At 51.0% G+C, this 18,084-nt stretch overlaps 1 protein-coding gene and 1 pseudogene across 1 annotated transcript; both read right to left on the reverse strand.

Annotated features, from left to right (window-relative positions):
* Positions 1-4,683: 4,683 nt before the first annotated feature.
* Positions 4,684-5,613, reverse strand: LOC128847044 (olfactory receptor 11G2-like). The gene has a single exon (XM_054046373.1). The coding sequence runs from the start codon at positions 5,611-5,613 to the stop codon at positions 4,684-4,686; it is 930 nt and encodes a 309-aa protein (XP_053902348.1).
* Positions 5,614-11,341: 5,728 nt separating this feature from the next.
* LOC128846004 (olfactory receptor 11G2-like) lies at positions 11,342-13,206 on the reverse strand (annotated as a pseudogene).
* Positions 13,207-18,084: the final 4,878 nt, after the last annotated feature.

An 18,084-nucleotide genomic window follows, 5' to 3' on the forward strand; every position in this document is an offset into this window, starting at 1 on the left:
TCTACCTCGGATGCGGTAATCCCCCATCCCGTATGACCCTCTGTAACGGTGCTAGTATCCCTAATACCTTCATTGGCCTCATTAAACACCGATGCAAAATATTCATTGAGATATTGCGCCATGCCTAGATTATCTTTAATCTCCTCTCCGGCTATAGTCTTCAGCGGTCCCACTTCTTCTTTCTTTGCTTTCTTCCTATTTATATGGCTGTAAAACCTCTTACTATTACTTTTAATTCCCCTCGCTAAGTCCAACTCTTCCTGGCCTTTGGCCTTTCTCACTCTATCTCTACATTCTCTGACTTCACTAAGGTAAGTTTCCTTACTGATCCCTCCCCTCTTCCACTCTTTGTACGCTTTCTGTTTTTTCCTAATCGCCCCTTTCAGCCGGTCGCTCATCCAGCTCGGTCTAAGTCTCTTGCTTAGTAATCTTTTTCCCTTTTTGGGGATACAGGCCTCTGACAGCTCTTGCATCTTTAACTTAAAGTAATCCCAGGCTTCTTCTGCCTTTAGGTCCCTTAATACGTTTGCCCAATCCACTTCCCTTACCAGTCCCCTTAATTTGTTAAAATTGGCCTTTTTAAAATTATAAACCCTAGTCTTTGACTTAATTCTGGTACTCTTTCCATTTAGTTTAAAGCGAATTAGCTCATGATCACTGGAGCCCAAGTTGTCACCCACTACCACTTCCTCAACAAGGTCCTCACTACTTACCAGAATCAAATCTAAAATGGCCTCCCCCCTCGTCAGCTCAGCTACCACTTGATAAAGGAATTGATCCGCAAGCACATCTAGGAACATCTGAGCCCTATTATTGCTACTAGCGTTTGTTCCCCAATCTATATCCGGGAAGTTAAAGTCCCCCATAATTACACAGTTTCTATTAGTATTTACCTCCCTTAATACATTAAACAATTCCTTATCCATATCCTGGGTCGATCCCGGCGGTCTATAGCACACCCCAAGCACTATCCCCGGAGAGGCTCTAGTGGTACTTTTACCCAGCTTGAGTATCGCCCAGACGGACTCTGTGTTATCTATTCCATCCACTATTATTTCTTTACAGCTTATTTCACTATTGACATACAATGCCACCCCCCCACCTTTACCTTTATCCCGGTCTTTCCTAAACAGCACATACCCCTCCATACCTGTGTTCCAGTCGTGACTGCCATTCCACCACGTTTCAGTTATTCCTACGATATCCGATTTCAATTCTCGGACCAAGAGCTCCAATTCCTCCATTTTATTACCTAGGCTTCTCGCATTGGTGTACAAACAGCCTAATGTATGTCGTTTAGCCTGTCTCCCATTACTAGCACTGTATGTTGCGGGCCTCTTTCTGTTCATCCCCCCGTGGAACAACCAGTTCTAAAAGGGCTTCTAAATGTAACATCCCGTGAACCGGTGCAAACCAGCTCCAGCTCACTGCTGCACAGCCCCCCCATCCCCACAAACTGGTCTTGGGGTGTCAAGATGAGGCCACATTGAAAGACCCAGCACCAGCCCCTTGGTTACATGTTGAATCTCGGCCAGGGGCTGGCATTACTACGGCATTGCTCTGTCTTCTACCAAGTGCTGGGTTCTCTCACTCTCTCCACACACTGAACATTCCCTCCCTGAGACAACCTACCCTTCAGTGCCAAGCAACCCATCCCCTTGCGGCACTCTTTTGTTGTGGCTCCCAAGCCATCCTTCCCCAGAGCTGGCTGCATCTCAGCACCAGGCAAAACATCTGCATGCAATGTTGCTGCATGGCAGTTAAGAAGCTAACTTGCACCAGAGCTGGCTGCATCTCACCAGTGCTGTGTACATTGAGTCAAATGGGGCGAAGATGTTCTATGAATGCAGGCCAAGAGCAGACTCATGCTGCGGGGGGATGATGTGTTTCTCCTTTGCGAAATCAAGGGGAAAGCATAACCCATTATGGGATCCACATTGTGTGGGCCCTATACTCAGCCAGCACTTTGTTGAACATTCTTATTAATTAACTAGAAGGTCTCACACGGCCCTGCTTCTCTAGGCTAAACTGTTCACCCGGCTGGGCCCTGTCCCCACTATGGCTGGCCTCTAGCCCCCACTCTGGTCAGAGCCCAATGAGGGTGAAAACTGGAAAAACTTGCCACTTTTTGCAAAAAAAATAAACAGGGTAATCTCCTGGGGGTGACTGGAGTGGTGGAGAGGGGCCTGGTGGGGGTGGGGGGAGATGAATGGAGTGGGGGTAACAGACCAGGCTGGGGTCTGGATAAAGTTGGGATGATCAGATGGGATGATGAGCCAGGCTGGGGGGATGGAGGGAGAAGAGGTGAGGGACCTGACTGTGGGGGTGAATGGTGTAGAGGTGAAGAGGCTTGTTGTGGGGGCTGGACAGAGTGGGGTTCAGGGGCCTTGGTGGGTGGGGTTGGATGAACTGGGGCTGAGGAGCCTGTCTAGGTTGGGGGGTTGGATGAAGAATGGTGAGGGGCCTGATTGGGGGGGGCAGGCTGGAGTGTGGTGAGAGGTGTGGCTTGGAAGGTGATGGATGGAGTGGGGGTGATGGGCCCAGCTTGGGGGCAGGTCAGATTGGGGGTGACAGGCCTGGCTGGTGGGGCTGGATGGAGTGGGGGACAGGGGTCCAGCTAGTGGGGGCTGGATGAGTGTGATGAGAGGTGTGGCTGGGTGGTGATGGATTGAGTGGAGGGTGATGGGTGGCTGGGGGTATGGAGTGTGGGAGTGGGGCCTGGCTGAGGTGGCTGGCTGGAGTGGGGGACAGGGTCATGGCTGGTGGGGTGATGGATGGAGTCGGGGTGAAGGCTGTGGTTTGTGTAGCTGAGCTGGGGTATATAGCTGGGGGAACCCAGAACGTGGAGATTCTCCCTATGGAGAGGGACTTGGGCACCTGGGGTGGGAGGCATATATGGGGGGGTCAGAACAGGGGGGCTGTTCCCGCTAGATAGAGTGACTGGTGTGGCCAGGGTGTGAGGCATAGACATGGTACCTTAGAATGGGGTAATCCCCACCATGGAGAGGGACAGAGATGCCCCCTTTCCCATGCTTTCTCTGTTTAAGATGGTCCCATCTCCCCTTTCACTCAGCTAGACCCAGGCTCTACCCCCTGGCACCCCAATAAACCAACTCCATGGGCTGATCCTGAGTGGGAATAAATCTCACTAGGACTAGGAGACCCCTACCAAGCCCATCAAGGCCCCCTCCGTCTGCACCTCTTCCCTACCACCTCAAGGCAGTAGTGACACCCGCCTGCTCTGTGCAGTGGGTCCTATGTGTAATGAGTGGGTTGGTTCCCAGCCAAGCAGGGGTCCATGTGAATCTGGGTCTCAATAGCTCTGCTCATTGCCAGATCCTGAAGACTCAAGTCCCCTCTCTACTCGTGTCCCGCAGTCCTGACCCACAGCCCCCACCCCACTCCTAGCACTGGGGTCTGTGCTGAGCTCTCTGAGGAGATGAGATATCTTTTGCTTTGAAATGCCTGGCTCCAACTTTTCAAGCAGGAACCAGTGGCAAAACTCAGCTCAGCTCTTTAATTGGCTTTGCCAGTGGCCCAAATCATCAATACCCAGAGTGAGAAATGTTCAGACATCAAAACAAGCTAATTCCGCCAAGGGATTTGCAGTCTGGTCTGTGTGATTTATTAAGTGTCTCTAACTCCCATGAAAGATACCGGGCAGACAATCCTCAGAGATGGACAGCCTCTGTTAATGCCAAGTGTTGACACAGCACAGGCAGTGGGTGTGAGGTCAGTGGTCAGAGGACTGGACTGGGAACCAGGACTCCAGGGTTCTTTTACCAGCTCTCAGAGGGCAGTGGGGTCCTGTGGCTTAGAGTGGAGAGGGATGGGTTGTCAGCACTCCTGGGATCTATCTATCACTCTGGGCAGGGGGAATGGGAAAGTGGGATCCAGTGGCTTAGAGCAGGGTCTGGGAGTCTGGTCTCTTGGGTTAGTGTTTAAGGCGAGAGAGGACCACCAGATCACCTTGTCTGACCTTCTGTAGATCAGGCCATTAGATGTCTTCTCTTTTCTATCCCTTGCTATGTGGGAGTGGAGTGGGCTCTAGTGGGTTAGATCTGGGGTGCTGGGACTCCTGGGTTCTATCCCTGGCTGTGGGAGGCAAATGGGATTGAGTGGGTTAGATCTGGAGATAGGGGGTGTCTGGGACTCCTGGGTTCTATCTCTTGCTGTGAAAGGGGAATGAGGTCCATAAAAAAATAATATACTGCTGCCATGATTTGTGTCCCACCTGTGAGTCTCTCTACATCACCAGGGTTGCTCCTAATTGACAGCAAAGAAAATGAGAGCAGAATTTTTCTCACTGGCTCTAAGTGTGAACACACATTTATCTAGGTAACAATCTTGAAATACAGCTGCACAAAAAGGACAGAGAGGCGAGCCAGCCTGCCTACACACACTCACACATGCACACACACACACACTGAGCAGGGATCTTTTCCTCCAGCAAGGACACATATGCCCCCCACCCCCACCGCCTAGCTCCTCTTTGTGTTCTGGTTGTATCATCAAATGCATTTTTTTTATACTGGGAGTGACTCCTAGAGATCATGCAAAATGCTGTGTGTGTTCACTCTCCAGGATTGGAGTGAGCAACCCCTAGAAGGAAAAGAACTCATATCCCATTTCCCTCCCCCCTGACCAGCCAGTCCCTGCAGGCTGGGGCCAGAGCAGAACCTCCTACAGCTTCCCCAGCAGGGTCCTTCTCAGAGCATCCTTCATCTCCTTGTTCCTCAGGCTGTAGATCAGTGGGTTGAGCAGGGGGGTCGCCACCGCATAGAAGAGGGTTGCCATCTTCCCGCTGCCCCCTGCGGCTGACGGGCTGATGTAGGTGACCATGCCAGAGCCCCAGAAGAGGCTCACAATGGCCAGGTGCGAGGAGCAGGTGGAGAAAGCCTTGTGCCGCCCGGCCCCTGTGGGCAGCCTGAGCACTGCCCTGACGATCAGACCATAGGAGGTAAGGGTGAAGAAGGCGGCACCAAAGATTATGAGGGAGCTCAGGACGTAAGTGGCCAGTTCAGCCTGGGGAGCTGGGGCACAGGAGGAAGCCAGCAATGGGCCCGGATCACAGACAAAATGATCCAGGGTGAGGACACAGAAGGAGAGCTGGGAGATGAGGACGACAGGCACTACGAACCACAGAAAGCCGGTGACCCAGCAGGAGGCTGCCAGCACCCAGCATCTGTGGGGGGACATGAGGACGGGGTAGCGCAGGGGGTGGCAGATGGCCAGGTACCTATCCAAGGCCATGGCTGCAAGGAAGCAGCACTCGGTGGTCCCCATGCAAAAGAAGATGTAGAACTGCACAAAGCAGGCATGGGAGGAGATGGGGACCCCGGGGTTCATCAGGTCAGAGAGCATCCGGGGCATGGTGGTCGTGACATAGCAGATCTCCAGCCAGGAGAAGTTCCCCAGCAGAATGTACATGGGCAGGCGTTGGAGGCGAGGGTCCCGCAGGACGGCCCACACAATGCACAGGTTGCCTGTCAGCGTCCCGATGTAGGTGGAGGAAAAAAGGGCACAAACAAGATTGCGGCTTAGCTGGCCCAGGGAGGGGAAACCCAGCAGGATGAACTTGGTCACCGGGATGGTGCCATTGACTGGATTCATCAGGGGGCCCTGGAGCTGAAAGGAAATGATCAACAGGATTCTAAGGGGCTGCCCAGAGACCTGGAACAGGAGAGGGGTCTAGTGGCTACAACAGTAGGGACTAGCACACACAGCCACAGTCAGTCTCTTTCATACATCTCATATCCCAAACTCCACCTCAGAGCCCTGGCTCACCCCACAACATCCCATCTCCAGCCATGGGCATAGCCTGGTGCTTCAGAAGAAGCAGATTTAAAAACCAACCAAACAAAAACCTCTCAAAATACATGGTGGAAATCCCTTTCTGGCCCTGCCGATGGCCAGCTGAAACCCTGAAGCATGAGGTTTAGGGACATGGAACATTTACTGGAAGTTAGCCCCTGGGCTGCTGAGCCCTGCCTCCCCGCCCTCCCGCCCAGTCACAAGCAGCCCAGTCATACAATCACACTCATATATTTGTCCAGCTCACCCTAAAAACTAAGTTGCTCAACTCCACAACTCCTACTGGGAGGCTGTTGCAGAACATCCCCCCTCTGATAGTTAGAAACCTCCTGCTAATTTATAGCCTGCACTTGTGCATGGCTGGGTTAGTGGTTGGAGCAGAGAGGTGCGGGCAGCAGTACAGTGCAGCAGCTAGGGAAGAATCAAAGCAAGAAGGAAGCTGTGTGTGAAAACCCACCTGGCTGTGAGATCTCAGCCTCCTCTCTCCGCCTCTGCTGTGACAGGAGCTGGGCAAGAAGGGGCTGATATCTGCTCTCTGAATCACTGGGTCCCTGGGACTTGGTCTCTGGGGTGTGTAGGAGCGGCCAGGTTTGGATTTGATCTCTGTGTAAGTACCAGGGAGAGCCCCTACAAGCCTTCCATACAGCAGCAATACAAACACCCCACACCAATTTCCCCTCACACATACACACAGTCCCCCCCACTTCCCCTTCCTCACACACAGCCTTCCACAGAGCCCCCCCCCAGCCCTCCCTCAACACACACACACAGACCTCCACACACACAACCCCCCACTCCCACAAACAGGCCTTGGGGGTGTCAAGATGAGGCCACATTGAAAGCTCCAGCACCAGCCCCTCGGACACATGATAAATTGAAGCCCCGGCTGGCAGTACTAAGGCAGTGCTCCAACTTCTACCAGGTGCTGGGTTCTCTCACTCTCTGCACCCACTGAGCAGGGTTCATTCCCTCCAGCAGGCAGCAGCAGGCACAGACACCACCCCTCAGTGCGAGGTGAGCCATCTCCTTGCAGCATCCTTTTGTGGCTGTTCCCCTGCTGTCCTTCCCCAGAGCTGGCCGCATCTCAGCACCAGGCAAGCCATCTCCATGCAGTGTTGCTGTGTCGCTGTTACCGAGCTACCTCACGCCAGAGCTGGCTGCATTTCAGCTGCAGGTGCGCCATCTCCATGTAGTGTCACTCTGCGGCTGTCACCCAGCTGCCCTGACCCCAAGCTGGCTGCATCTCACCTGTGCTGTGTACATGGAGTGGAAGGGTGAAGATGCTTTATAAACACAGGGCAAGTGTAGACCTTCCACTGCGGGGGGATGATGTGTTTCTCTTTTGCCAAGACAAGGGAAGAGCAAAACTCTGAGCTCCCCATAGTGTGGGTCTTATACTCAGCTGGTACCTCATTAATCATTAACTAGAAGGTCGCACACTTCCCTGCTTCTCTAGGCCAAGCTCTTCACCTGGCTGGGCCCTGTCCCCACTCTGGTCAGACCCCGGCCCCCACTCTGGTTGGAATCCAATGGATAAGGGGGAAAACTGGAAAACTTGCCACTTAAAATCAGTTTTTTCCAGTTTTTGCCAAAATAAACAGAGTAATCTCCTGGGGGCTGGCTGGAGTGTGGAGAGGGCCCTGGTGGGGCATGGGGGAGGGAAGGGGGGGTTGGGCCAAGTATTAGTGAGCAGTGTGGCTGGGGCGCTGGAGAGAGTGGGATTGAGGGGCCTAGCTGGGGGTGTGTGGCTTGATGGTTTGCAGCTGGGGGGCCTGGTTTGGTGCCTGGACGGATTGAGTGTGAAAAGTCTGGTTGTGGGAGCTAGACAAAGTGGGGGTGAGGGCCTGGCTCGGGAGGCTGCATGGAGTGGAGGTGAGGGGCCTGGTGGTGGGGCTGGAAATAGTGGGGTTCAGGGGCTTTCCTGGGGGGGGGGGCTGGATGGAGTGGGTGTGAGGGGCCTGGCTGAGGGGTATTGGCTAAAGGGGGGGTAAGGGGCTTGGGTGGCAAGGCTGGCTGCAGTGGGAGTAAGGGGGTGACTGGAGGGGCTCGACGGGGTGAGTAAGGGGCCTGGTTGTGGGGGCTGGACAGAGTGGGGGTAAGGGCCCTGGCTGTGGGGAGGGGCTGGTCAGAGTGGGATTGAGGGGTGTGTCTGGGGGCATTGGATGGAGTGGGGGTGAAGTGCCTGGTTGTGGGGGCTGGACAGATTGGGGTTCAGGAGCCTTGCTACAGAGAGGGGGTGCTGGAGGTGAGGGGCCTGGATGGACAGGGGTTGGACAGAGTGGGGGTGGGGGCCCTGGATGGGGGACTTGATGGAGTGGGTGTGAGGGGCATGGCTGGGGGGCTGCACAGATTGGGGGTGAAGGATCTGGGGGGGCTGGGCAGAGTGGAGGTGATGGCCCAACTGGGGGCTCTGGATGGAGTATGGAGTGAATGGCCTGGCTGGCGGGGCTAGATGGAGTGGGGGTCTTGTTATGGGGGCTGGACATAGTAGGGGTGAGAGGTCTTTTTGTGGGGGCTGGACAGGGTAGGGTTCAGGGGAATTGCTGGGTTGGGCAGGATAGAGTAGGGTTCAGTGGCATTGCTGGGTTGGGCAGGCCAGAGTTGGGCTGGATGAAGTGGGGTGGTGGATGGAGTGGGTGTGAGGTGACTAGCTGGGGGGGCTTGATGAAGTGCAGCTGAGGGATCTGGCAGGGGGACTTGAAGGAGTGGGGCTGAAGGGCCTGGATGGCGGGAGGCTGGATGGAGTGGGAGTCAGGGGCGTGGCATAGGGGAAGGTGGTGGCTTGATGACATACAGCAGGGGGGTCAAGCTGAAGGGGGTTGGACAGATTGGGGGTGATGAGAGGCCCAGCTGTGAGGGCTGGAGAGAGTGGGGTTCAGGGGCCTTGCTGGGGAGGAGGGCTGCTGGACAGAGGGGAGGTAAGGGGCCTGGCTTGCGCAGGGTGGGGAAGAGATGGACAAATTGGGAGTGAAAGTTCTGGCTGAGGGGGCTTGACAGGTTGCAGGTGAGGGACCTGGGATGGGGCTGTATGGATTGGGGGAAAGGGGCCTGACTGAGGGGACAGGACAGATTGGGGATGAGGTGCTTGGCTGTGGGTGCTGGATGGAGTGGGAGACAGGGCCTTGGCTGGTGGGGCTGTACCGAGTGGAGGTGAGAAGTCCGTATGTGAAGGCTGCATGGAGTGGGGATGAAGGGCGTGTAGCTATGCTGAGGGGTGTAGATGGGAGAGCTCAGAACATTGTGAACTCCCCTATGGAAAGGGACTTGGGCACCTGGGGTGGGGGCATATATGGGAAACTCACAACAGGGCTGTTCCCCCTACAGAGAGGCACTGGTGTGGCTGGGGAGTGGGGTACTTTAGAATGGGGTGATCCCCATTATTGAGAGAGACAGAGATTCCCCTTTTCCCATGCTCTCTCCTTAAGATTGTCACATCTCCCTTTGCACTGAGTGAGACCCAGGCTCTGCCCCAATATACCAAGCGGAAGGGCTGATCCCAGTTGGGAAGAAATCTCACTGGGACTAGGAGACCCCTAGCAAGCCCATCAAGGCCCCTCCATCTGCACCTCTTCCCTGCCCTATCACTGCCTGCTCTGTGCAGTGAGTCCCATATGTAATGTGTGGGTTGGTTCCCAGCAGAGCAGGGGTCCATTTGAACCTGATACTCAATAGCTCTGCTCATTGCCAGAGATCAAGAACTGAATGGATCCTGGAGGCTCAGCTCCCCTCTTTGTCTGTGTCCCTCAGTCCTGACCCACATCCCCCACCCCTCTCCTAGCACTGGGATCTGTGCTGAGCTCTCTTAGGAGATGAGACAACTTTTGCTTTGAATTGCCTGGTTCCAACTTTTCAAGCAGGAACCAGCAGCAAACTCAGCTCAGCTCTTTAATTGGCTTCAGACATCAAAACAAGCTAATTCTGTCAAGGGATTTGCAGTCTGGTCTGTGTGATTTATTAAGTGGCTCTAACTTCCATGAAAGATACCAAGCAGAGAACTCTCAGAGATGGACAGCCTCTGTTAATGCCAAGAGTTGACACAGCACAGGCTGTGGGTGTGAGTTCAGTCGTCAGAGGACTGGACTGGAAGCCAAGACTCCGGGGTTCTTTTTCCAGCTCTCAAAGGGTGGTTGGGTCTAGTGGGTAAGAGCAATGAGGGAAGGACATAGTCAGTGCTCCTGGGTTGTATCCATAGCTCTGGGAGGGGAGTGGGAAAGTGGGTCCAGTGGGTTAAAGAAGTGTGGTTGGGCGTCTGGGCAAGAGAGTTAGAGTTTAAAGCCAAAAGGGACCAGTACGTCACCTAGTTTCAATGTCTGAAAATCTCAGGCCAGCAACACCACCTAGCAACTGAAACTCAACCAAGGTATTACAAACCTCAGGAGGCTAACTTGTTATGTGCCATGGGCGGAGAATAGCAGGGACCAGTCCCTAAAGCCCCCGCAATGACAGGGAAATGATTAAAGGAGACACACCCAGCTAGTCTTGGCAACTGACCACATGCTGCCCCACATACTGCAGAGGAAGGTGGAAAAAACCAAGGTCACTGCCAATTTGAGCTGGGGGGAAATTCCTGCCCCAGCCCACATATGGAGACCAGTTAGACCCTGAGCATCTGAGCAAGAACTGCCAACCAAGCACCTAAGAGAGAGTTTGGCTCTGTGCTACCTCAGAGCTCTGGCCCACCCCACCCAGTGTCCCATCTCCAGCTGTGGCAATCCCAGTGCTTCAGACCAAGAAGACAACAACACAAACAACCCCCAAAAACAGATTGGGGGGGGTTATCCCTCAAGTCTGCAAGTGACTAGCTGAAACCTTGAAGGTTTTAGGAACCTCAGACATGAAACACAAGGGACCTTCAGGGTGACCAACCATTAGGAGGCAGTTCCAGGACCTGACACCTCTGTTAGCTAGAGATCTTCTTTTCATTTCTGTCCTTGGCTATGGGAGAATAATGGGGTCTACTGGGTTAGATTGGGGAAGGGCTGGAACTCCTGGGTTCTATCCCTGGCTGTGGGAAAGGAGTGTGGTCTGTAACATACAAGTATAATGTTGCCATGATTTTGATCCCAGCTGCATAGGTGTCAGTCTCATGACATCATTGGGGTTGCTCCTGATTGACAGCAGAGAAAAGGAGAGCAGAACTTTACTCTCTGGATCTAAGGGTGATAACTCATTTATCCAGGTAACAATTATAAAATACAGCTGCACAAAAAGGGCAAGAGATACGAGCCAGCCTCTCTACACATACACTTGGTTAGCTCTCCTACCCCCTGCAAACACACACTAAGCAGGGCTCATTTCCTATAGCAAGGACACCTACACCCCCACACCTTCCCCATGTCCCCTTGTGTTCTGGGTGTATCATCAAACAGCCATTTTTTAATATTACAAGTGACCCCTGCAGGTCACATAAAATGCTGTGTGTTCCCCCTGCAGGATTGGACCCAGCACCCCCTGGAAGGGGAAGGCCTCATACCCCATTGACCAATGCCTGACAGGGTCCAGAGCAAAACCCCCTACCGCTCCCCCATCAGCGTCTCCTCAGAGCTTCCTTCATTTCTTTGTTTCTCAGGCTGTAAATCAGCAGGTTGAGCCGCGGGGTTCCCACCATGTAGAAGAGAGCTACCACCTTCCTGCTGCTCCCCGAGGCTGCTGGGTTGACATAGATAAAGCCATAGAATAGGACCATGATCACCAGCTGCAAATGAAGAAGCCCTTGTGATGCTCAGTCCCTGAGGGCAGCACTGCCCTGTCAACTAGCCCATAGGAAGCCAGGATGAAGAGGACGGTGGTGAAGATGATGAGGGCACTCAGGGCATAGAAGGCCTGTTCAGTCGAGGAAGTTGTCATGCAAGAAGCAGCCACCTATGGGGCCAGGTCACACAGACAAAATGATCCAGGGTGTTGGGGCCTGTTATGGGGTGTGCATACTCCAAACTAGGCAGGAAAGGGTTAATCTCACACTATCGATGGAGGAAGTCCTGCCCCTCAGACCATGCTGGGCATGCTCCAAATGCCATGCTAGTATAAAGGAGAACAGCCCAGCTCAGTCTGGGCTGACTGCCAAGGAGGAAGGATGCTTGGTGGAGGTTCAAGCACGAGATCCAGACCGGAGACCTGTTGCCCATAGCTGACCGACTGGAGTCAGAGTCCCAGGGCGTACCTGCGCCAAGGAGCCTGGAGACCCTGACGTCATATGGGCTGAAGCTTCAGGAAGCCCAGTAGGAAGTGACCCAGGGATATGGGGTGAGAGGAATCTCCTACTTGTGTAAGGTCAGCATGTTGTGGTTGGATTCTTCGCTGACCCAGTGGCAGACCACTCCGCCACTGTTAGGGCCCTAGCTCAGAACCCAGTGGAGTTGGATGGACCAGGTCCCCCTACTCCTGCTGCCCCACTTTTGGTGACAGCCCCCACATTTGGCCATTAGGACATGCTGACCTGCATTCAAGGGCAGCTATATTGACTCCAGCCAGTAGGCCACGCTGCCCTACATTCAAGGGCCACTTTATTGACTCTGGTCACTAGCCCACATAGCCCTGCACCCAAGTGCAGCTGTATTGATTCTGGCCACTAGGCCATGCTGCCCTGTGCTTGAGGGATGCTATATTGACTCTGGCAGCTAGGTCTCGCTGCTCTTCACTCAAAGACCGCTATATTGACTCTGGTCACTAGGCCACACCACCCTGTGCTCGTGGGCAGCCATAGTGTCTTGTGCCATTAGGCAATGCAGCCCACAACCCAAGGATTGCTGCTTTGATTCTGGCCATTGGGCCACACTTTTGAGAGGTCCAGGACAGTCTGGCAGACTGTAACTGCAGGGTCAGCGCACCCACAATCCACTCTGAAGTGAGACAGGGTGTGCATACATCACCACAGGGCCACAGAAGAAGAGCTGGAAGATGAGGACCATGGGCATCATGAACCACAGGACTCTGGAGAGCCAGCAGGAGACCCTTAAGGCCCAGCAGAGCTGGTGGGACATGAATACAGGGCAGCACAAGGGACAGCAGATGGCCAGGAACCTATCCAAGGCCATGTCCGAGAGGAAGAAGCACTCAGTGGCCCTGTGGAAAGGAAGAAGTAGAACTGCACAAAGCAGGCACGGAAGGAGATAAGGATGGTGTGGGATACCAGGTCAGAGAGCATCTGTGGCATTGTGGTTATGACATAGCAGATCTCCAGCCAGGAGAATTTCCCCAGAAGGATGAATATGGGCAAGCATTGGAGGCAGGGTCCTGCAGGATAGCCCATACAATTCACAGGTTGCCTGCCAGTGTCCCAGCGTAGGTGGAGGAGAGAAGAGCACAGAGGAGAGTGCAGCTCTGCTGGCCTGGGGAGTGGAAACCCAGCAGGATGAACTTGTTCACTGGGTTCTTGTGATTCGCCGGATTCATCAGAGGGCCCTGGAGCTGAAAGGAAAACAGGACTCCAATGTTCTACCCAGAGCATTGTGTGTGGAGAGGGGTCTAGTGGTTACAGCCATGGGGAACAGCAGACACACAACCACACACACACACATTGTCTCTCTCTCATACATAACAGATTTCAAACTCCACTGGGACCCGATACTCAAGCTGGGTTAGTTCTTCCTTTGGAAACTCTCAGTGTTGGATAAAGATGGATGAGGGTGAAAACTGGAAAAACTCTCCAAGGATTGGGTGTGAAGGGCCTCACTACTGGAGCCTGGATGGAGTGAGGTCACTTGAACAGTTTTATGCCAGACTACTTTTTTTGGCTGCTTTCTCCCCCATCCAGCTGCGGCGGGGCAGTACACTGTTGAAAATGACATCACCGATGCAGCATGAAAAGGTCACTCTGGCAAGAGAAGCCCCACACCATTCCCAGAAGTGCTGGAATGTCCAATATTCCAAGAATGTGTACATGGCCACTCTAGTCCCTCACTAAAGGCTCTTAAGCAAACCATGGGATAAGAGGGAAGGTCCTATCATGGATAAGTACCTGGTTGAAAGATAGGAAACAAAGAATTTGAATGAATGGTCAGTTTTCTCAATGGAGAGAGGTAAATAGTGGATCCAGTGCTATACCACATATTCATACATGATCTGGAAAGGAGGGTGAAAAATTAGTTGGCAAGATTTGCAGACAATACAAAATTACTCAAAATAGTTAAATCCAAATCTGATGGTGGAGAGTTACAAAAGAATCTCACTAAACTGGGTGACTGGGACACAAAATGGTGATTGAAATCCAGTGCTGATAATTGCATAGTAATGCACATTGGAAAACATAATCCCAAATATACATACAAAATGATGGGATCTAAATTATCTATTACCACTCAAGAAAAAGATCATCATGGATAGCTCTCTGAAAACTTCTGCTCAATGTGCAGCGGCAGACGAAAAAGCTAATGGAATATTAGGAACCATTAGGAAAGGTATAGATAATAAAACAGAAAATATCATAATGCCACCATAGAAATCCATGGTGCAGCCACACCTTGAATACTGTGTGCAGTTCTGGTCACATCATCTCAAAATAAGATATGTTAGAATTGAACAAAGTGAGGAGAATAGCAATGAAATGACTAAGGGGATGGAAAAAGATGAGGACTGTTCTTCTTAGAAAAGAGATGACAAAGGGGGATATGATAAAGGTCTATAAAATCATGAATGGTGTGAGAAAAATGAATAAGGTAGTGCTATTTACCCCTTCTCATAAAACAATAACCAAAGGTCAAACAATTAAATTAAAAGACAGGAGGTTTAAAACAATTGTAAGGAAGTACTTCTTCACACAACTCACAGTCAATCTGTCCAACTCATTGCCAGGCAATGTTTTGAAGGCCAAAAGTATAACCAAGTTCAAAAAAAGAATTATATACGTTCATGGAGGATAGGTCCATCGATGGCTATGAGCCAAGAGGGTCAGGGATGAAACCCCATACCCTAGGTCTCGCTAAACCTACAACTCCCCAAGCTGGGACTCAGCAATAGGGGATGGATCACTCGATAATTGCCCTGTTCCATTCATTCCCTCTGAAATTTCTGGTACTGGCTACTGTCAGAAGACCGGATACTGGGCTAGATGCACCATTGGCCTAACCCACTATGGCCATTCTTATATTATGTTCTTATGCTCACTCTCCTGGACTCAGACAGCTAACCCAGGTCAGCCCTTTCTTGCACCATTTTACTCAGAAGCCCAGTGTTTAAAGAAGTCACCAAGCATGTTAGAGACCCCTATTTAAACATTCAATCTGCCTCATTCAGAGCAACAACATGAACCCAGGTAACCTATCTCCCACATGACTGTCCTAACCGCTGGGTAATAGGATATACTGAGGTGGGTTTCTTTCCATCCCTCCTGTTGAAGTTGCTCCACTTTTTGTAAAATACGCCAGAAGAAGAGACAGTGCGCACCCCTGCAAGCTAAGCAGAGATTTTGAGGAGTTTAGTATTGGATTTAGGCATCAAAAGTGGCAGTTAGGTTCTTAAACCTCTTTGTGGATCTAATCCTTAGTCTTTTGTAAGATGTTTGACTTAGTGCTACACGACCTTCTAATTAAAAAAATATCACTTTAGAATGTCAATGCAGCACATATTAAACAGATTAAGAACTGGTTAATTGATTGATCTAAAAAAATAGAGAGACAAAGTGGGTGAAGTGATATATTTTATTGGACCAACTTCTGTTGGTGAGAGAGACTAGCTTTCAAATCATACAGAGCTTCACACAGACCAGAAGAAGAGTTCTGTGTGACTCAAAAATTTGTCTCTCTCACCAACAGAAGTTGGTCCAATAACAGATATTACCTCACCCACCTTGTTTCTCTAACATCCTGGGACTGATACGGCTGCAACTACACTGCATACTTTTTTAAAAAACTGTCATCAGTGAGGACTAATCCTCTAGTGAGATTCTTCAGTTCCAATGACATTCATCATTTTAATCAATGATCTGGAAGTAAATATGTCTGCTGATATAACTTGCAGATAACACAAAGATTGTTGGAATGGTAAATAATGATGAGGACAGGGAAATGACACAGAGTGCTCTGGATCGCGTAATAAGTAGGGCCAACTCAAATGAAATGTGCTTGAACACAGCCAAATGCAAAGGTATTCATCGAGGAACAAGAAAGGAAGGTACTTAAAGGCTCTTTGATCTAGAGGAAGAAAGCAGAAGAGGAACTAGTGGCTGGAAGCTGAATCCAGACAAATTTAATTTAGAGACAAATTTAATTTAGACACAATTTTTTAACATTAACCATTGCAACAAGTTACCAAGGCAAGTGGTATATTCTCCATCTCTTGATGTCTTCAATACAGATGGGATGCCCTTCTAGAAGATACTGTGGGGTATAGGGCCCATTGAGTCCCCACCAGACCACAGGATGGGATGCTTCCCTTTTTTAGCACTCACCAACTCCTTCCCCTGCTTGGGGCATATCAGAGTCTCTCAAAACAAATCAGTGCAGGGCAGATCAAAGTAAATAAAGGAAAAAGGGGGCTTAGTCTCTTGGTCACCCCTTTGGGGCCCAGCTTGTCTGTAGGCTTTTTCATGTTCTGCTAAGGATTAGAATCTTATTGGTCCAGATAAGGGCACAGCCTTTCTGTAATCTTCATTCTGTATCAGGGGCAGATAGTGTTAAGGACAGTGGGTCCATGACTCACTTTCACTTTGCTGATCTAGCCCTGTAGCCAGCTTTCTCCCAGGTATCTTCTCCTTGTTGCCATTTGTTCGTGTGGCAGGCTTTCCCTTTTTGAATCCAGTCCTCCACAGCCCTGTCTAGCCCACTGGACCCCACTCTCCTCTCAGATTTGGGGATATAGCCCAGGAATCTGGACTCATAGACTTCTCTTGCTATATCTTACTAGACCCACTCCTGACCTGGAGCCAGGGGAAAGAAGCAGAAGCCTTCCGACTAATCACCTCACAAGTCTATCAAAGTTTTGATTTCCTCTCTGAGAGCAGGATCCTTCCTATTAACTTCCTGATGGGCTTTTCATCTCGGTGTTCCTCAGGGTGTGGATCTTCAGGTTTAGCATTGGAGTAATCACTGTACAGCACAGACTCTGCCTTGTCCACCATGAACTTCTGGAAAGGCCAGTCATAGATAAAGATCCAGGGCGAAATTGCAATCTCAGCACTGTGATCTGGATGGCAGAGGTGGTCAGGGCTTTGTGCTTCCCTTCCATGACTTGTGCCCTTATCTGGACCAAGATGATGGTATAGGATATGAGCAATGTGATGAAAACTCCTGTGGTGATCAGCCCACTGCTGGAGATCAGCAGGACCTCCATCATGTATGAGTCAGTGCAGGCCAGTTTGAAGACCAGGGGGATGTCAAAGAAGAAACTGCGTAGCATATTGGGTCCACAGAAGGGAAGGTGGATGAGCAGTGCAACCTGGAGAATGGAATGGTCAAAGACACCCATAGGCCATGCTGGAGACCTCAGCAAAACTAGCAGTGTGAACCAAAGGCCATGAACCAGAGTAGGCCTGGACTTAACAAAGTAGTAGCACACACTGGATGTCATCAAACCAAGTAAGCACATTCCTGACCAGAGAGGATGGTACCAAAATACCCATAACTCTCAGGGAACTAATAAATGCATTCCTAAGAGATGGCACAGAAACACCTGGGCACCCCAAATGATAAGGAGGGGATAACAGGATAATGGATAAGGATGTTTTATTCAAACTGGTACATATGCGAATAAGGATGGTGAATAGCAACATCTGGAGTGTGACAGATTGCTTATTTGTATCAAGGAGGGAGGTTGTGGAATCTCTGTCATTGGAGGTTTTTAAGAGTAGGTTAGACAAACGCCTATCGATGATGGTCTAGATAATACTTAGTCCTGCCATGAATGCAGGGGACTGGACTAGATGACCTCCTGAGGTTCCTTCCAGTCCTATGATTCTATGTATAAAAAGAGAAGTCATAGGAGGGGCATCTTTGGGCAGGTGCAGGGGGACAGGATTCTGGTGTCCTGATTGTAGCAGTACCAGTCTCACGGACATACATGTGTTAAGTGTATCTATAAGGCCCTCGTACTGTGCTTTGTTGACAATATATCTGGCAAAGTGACCTCCCCACTGTACAGAGCCTGTGGTCTTTCTTTATGCATAACATGGAGGTCTGCTGAATCAGCACACTTCACTCTTTGTGCACCTAACACCAGAGCTCCAAGAACAGTAGCACTGGCAGCATTGCCAACTTAGCAGCCTTAAAAAGCTCCGTGAATTCAAAGTGCAAATCTCTCTCACCACATGTCCTAGCAGCCTTACTGGCTGAATCTTTC

This window comes from Malaclemys terrapin, chromosome 12 (assembly GCF_027887155.1).
Source record: "Malaclemys terrapin pileata isolate rMalTer1 chromosome 12, rMalTer1.hap1, whole genome shotgun sequence".
NCBI classification, from domain to species: domain Eukaryota; kingdom Metazoa; phylum Chordata; order Testudines; family Emydidae; genus Malaclemys; species Malaclemys terrapin.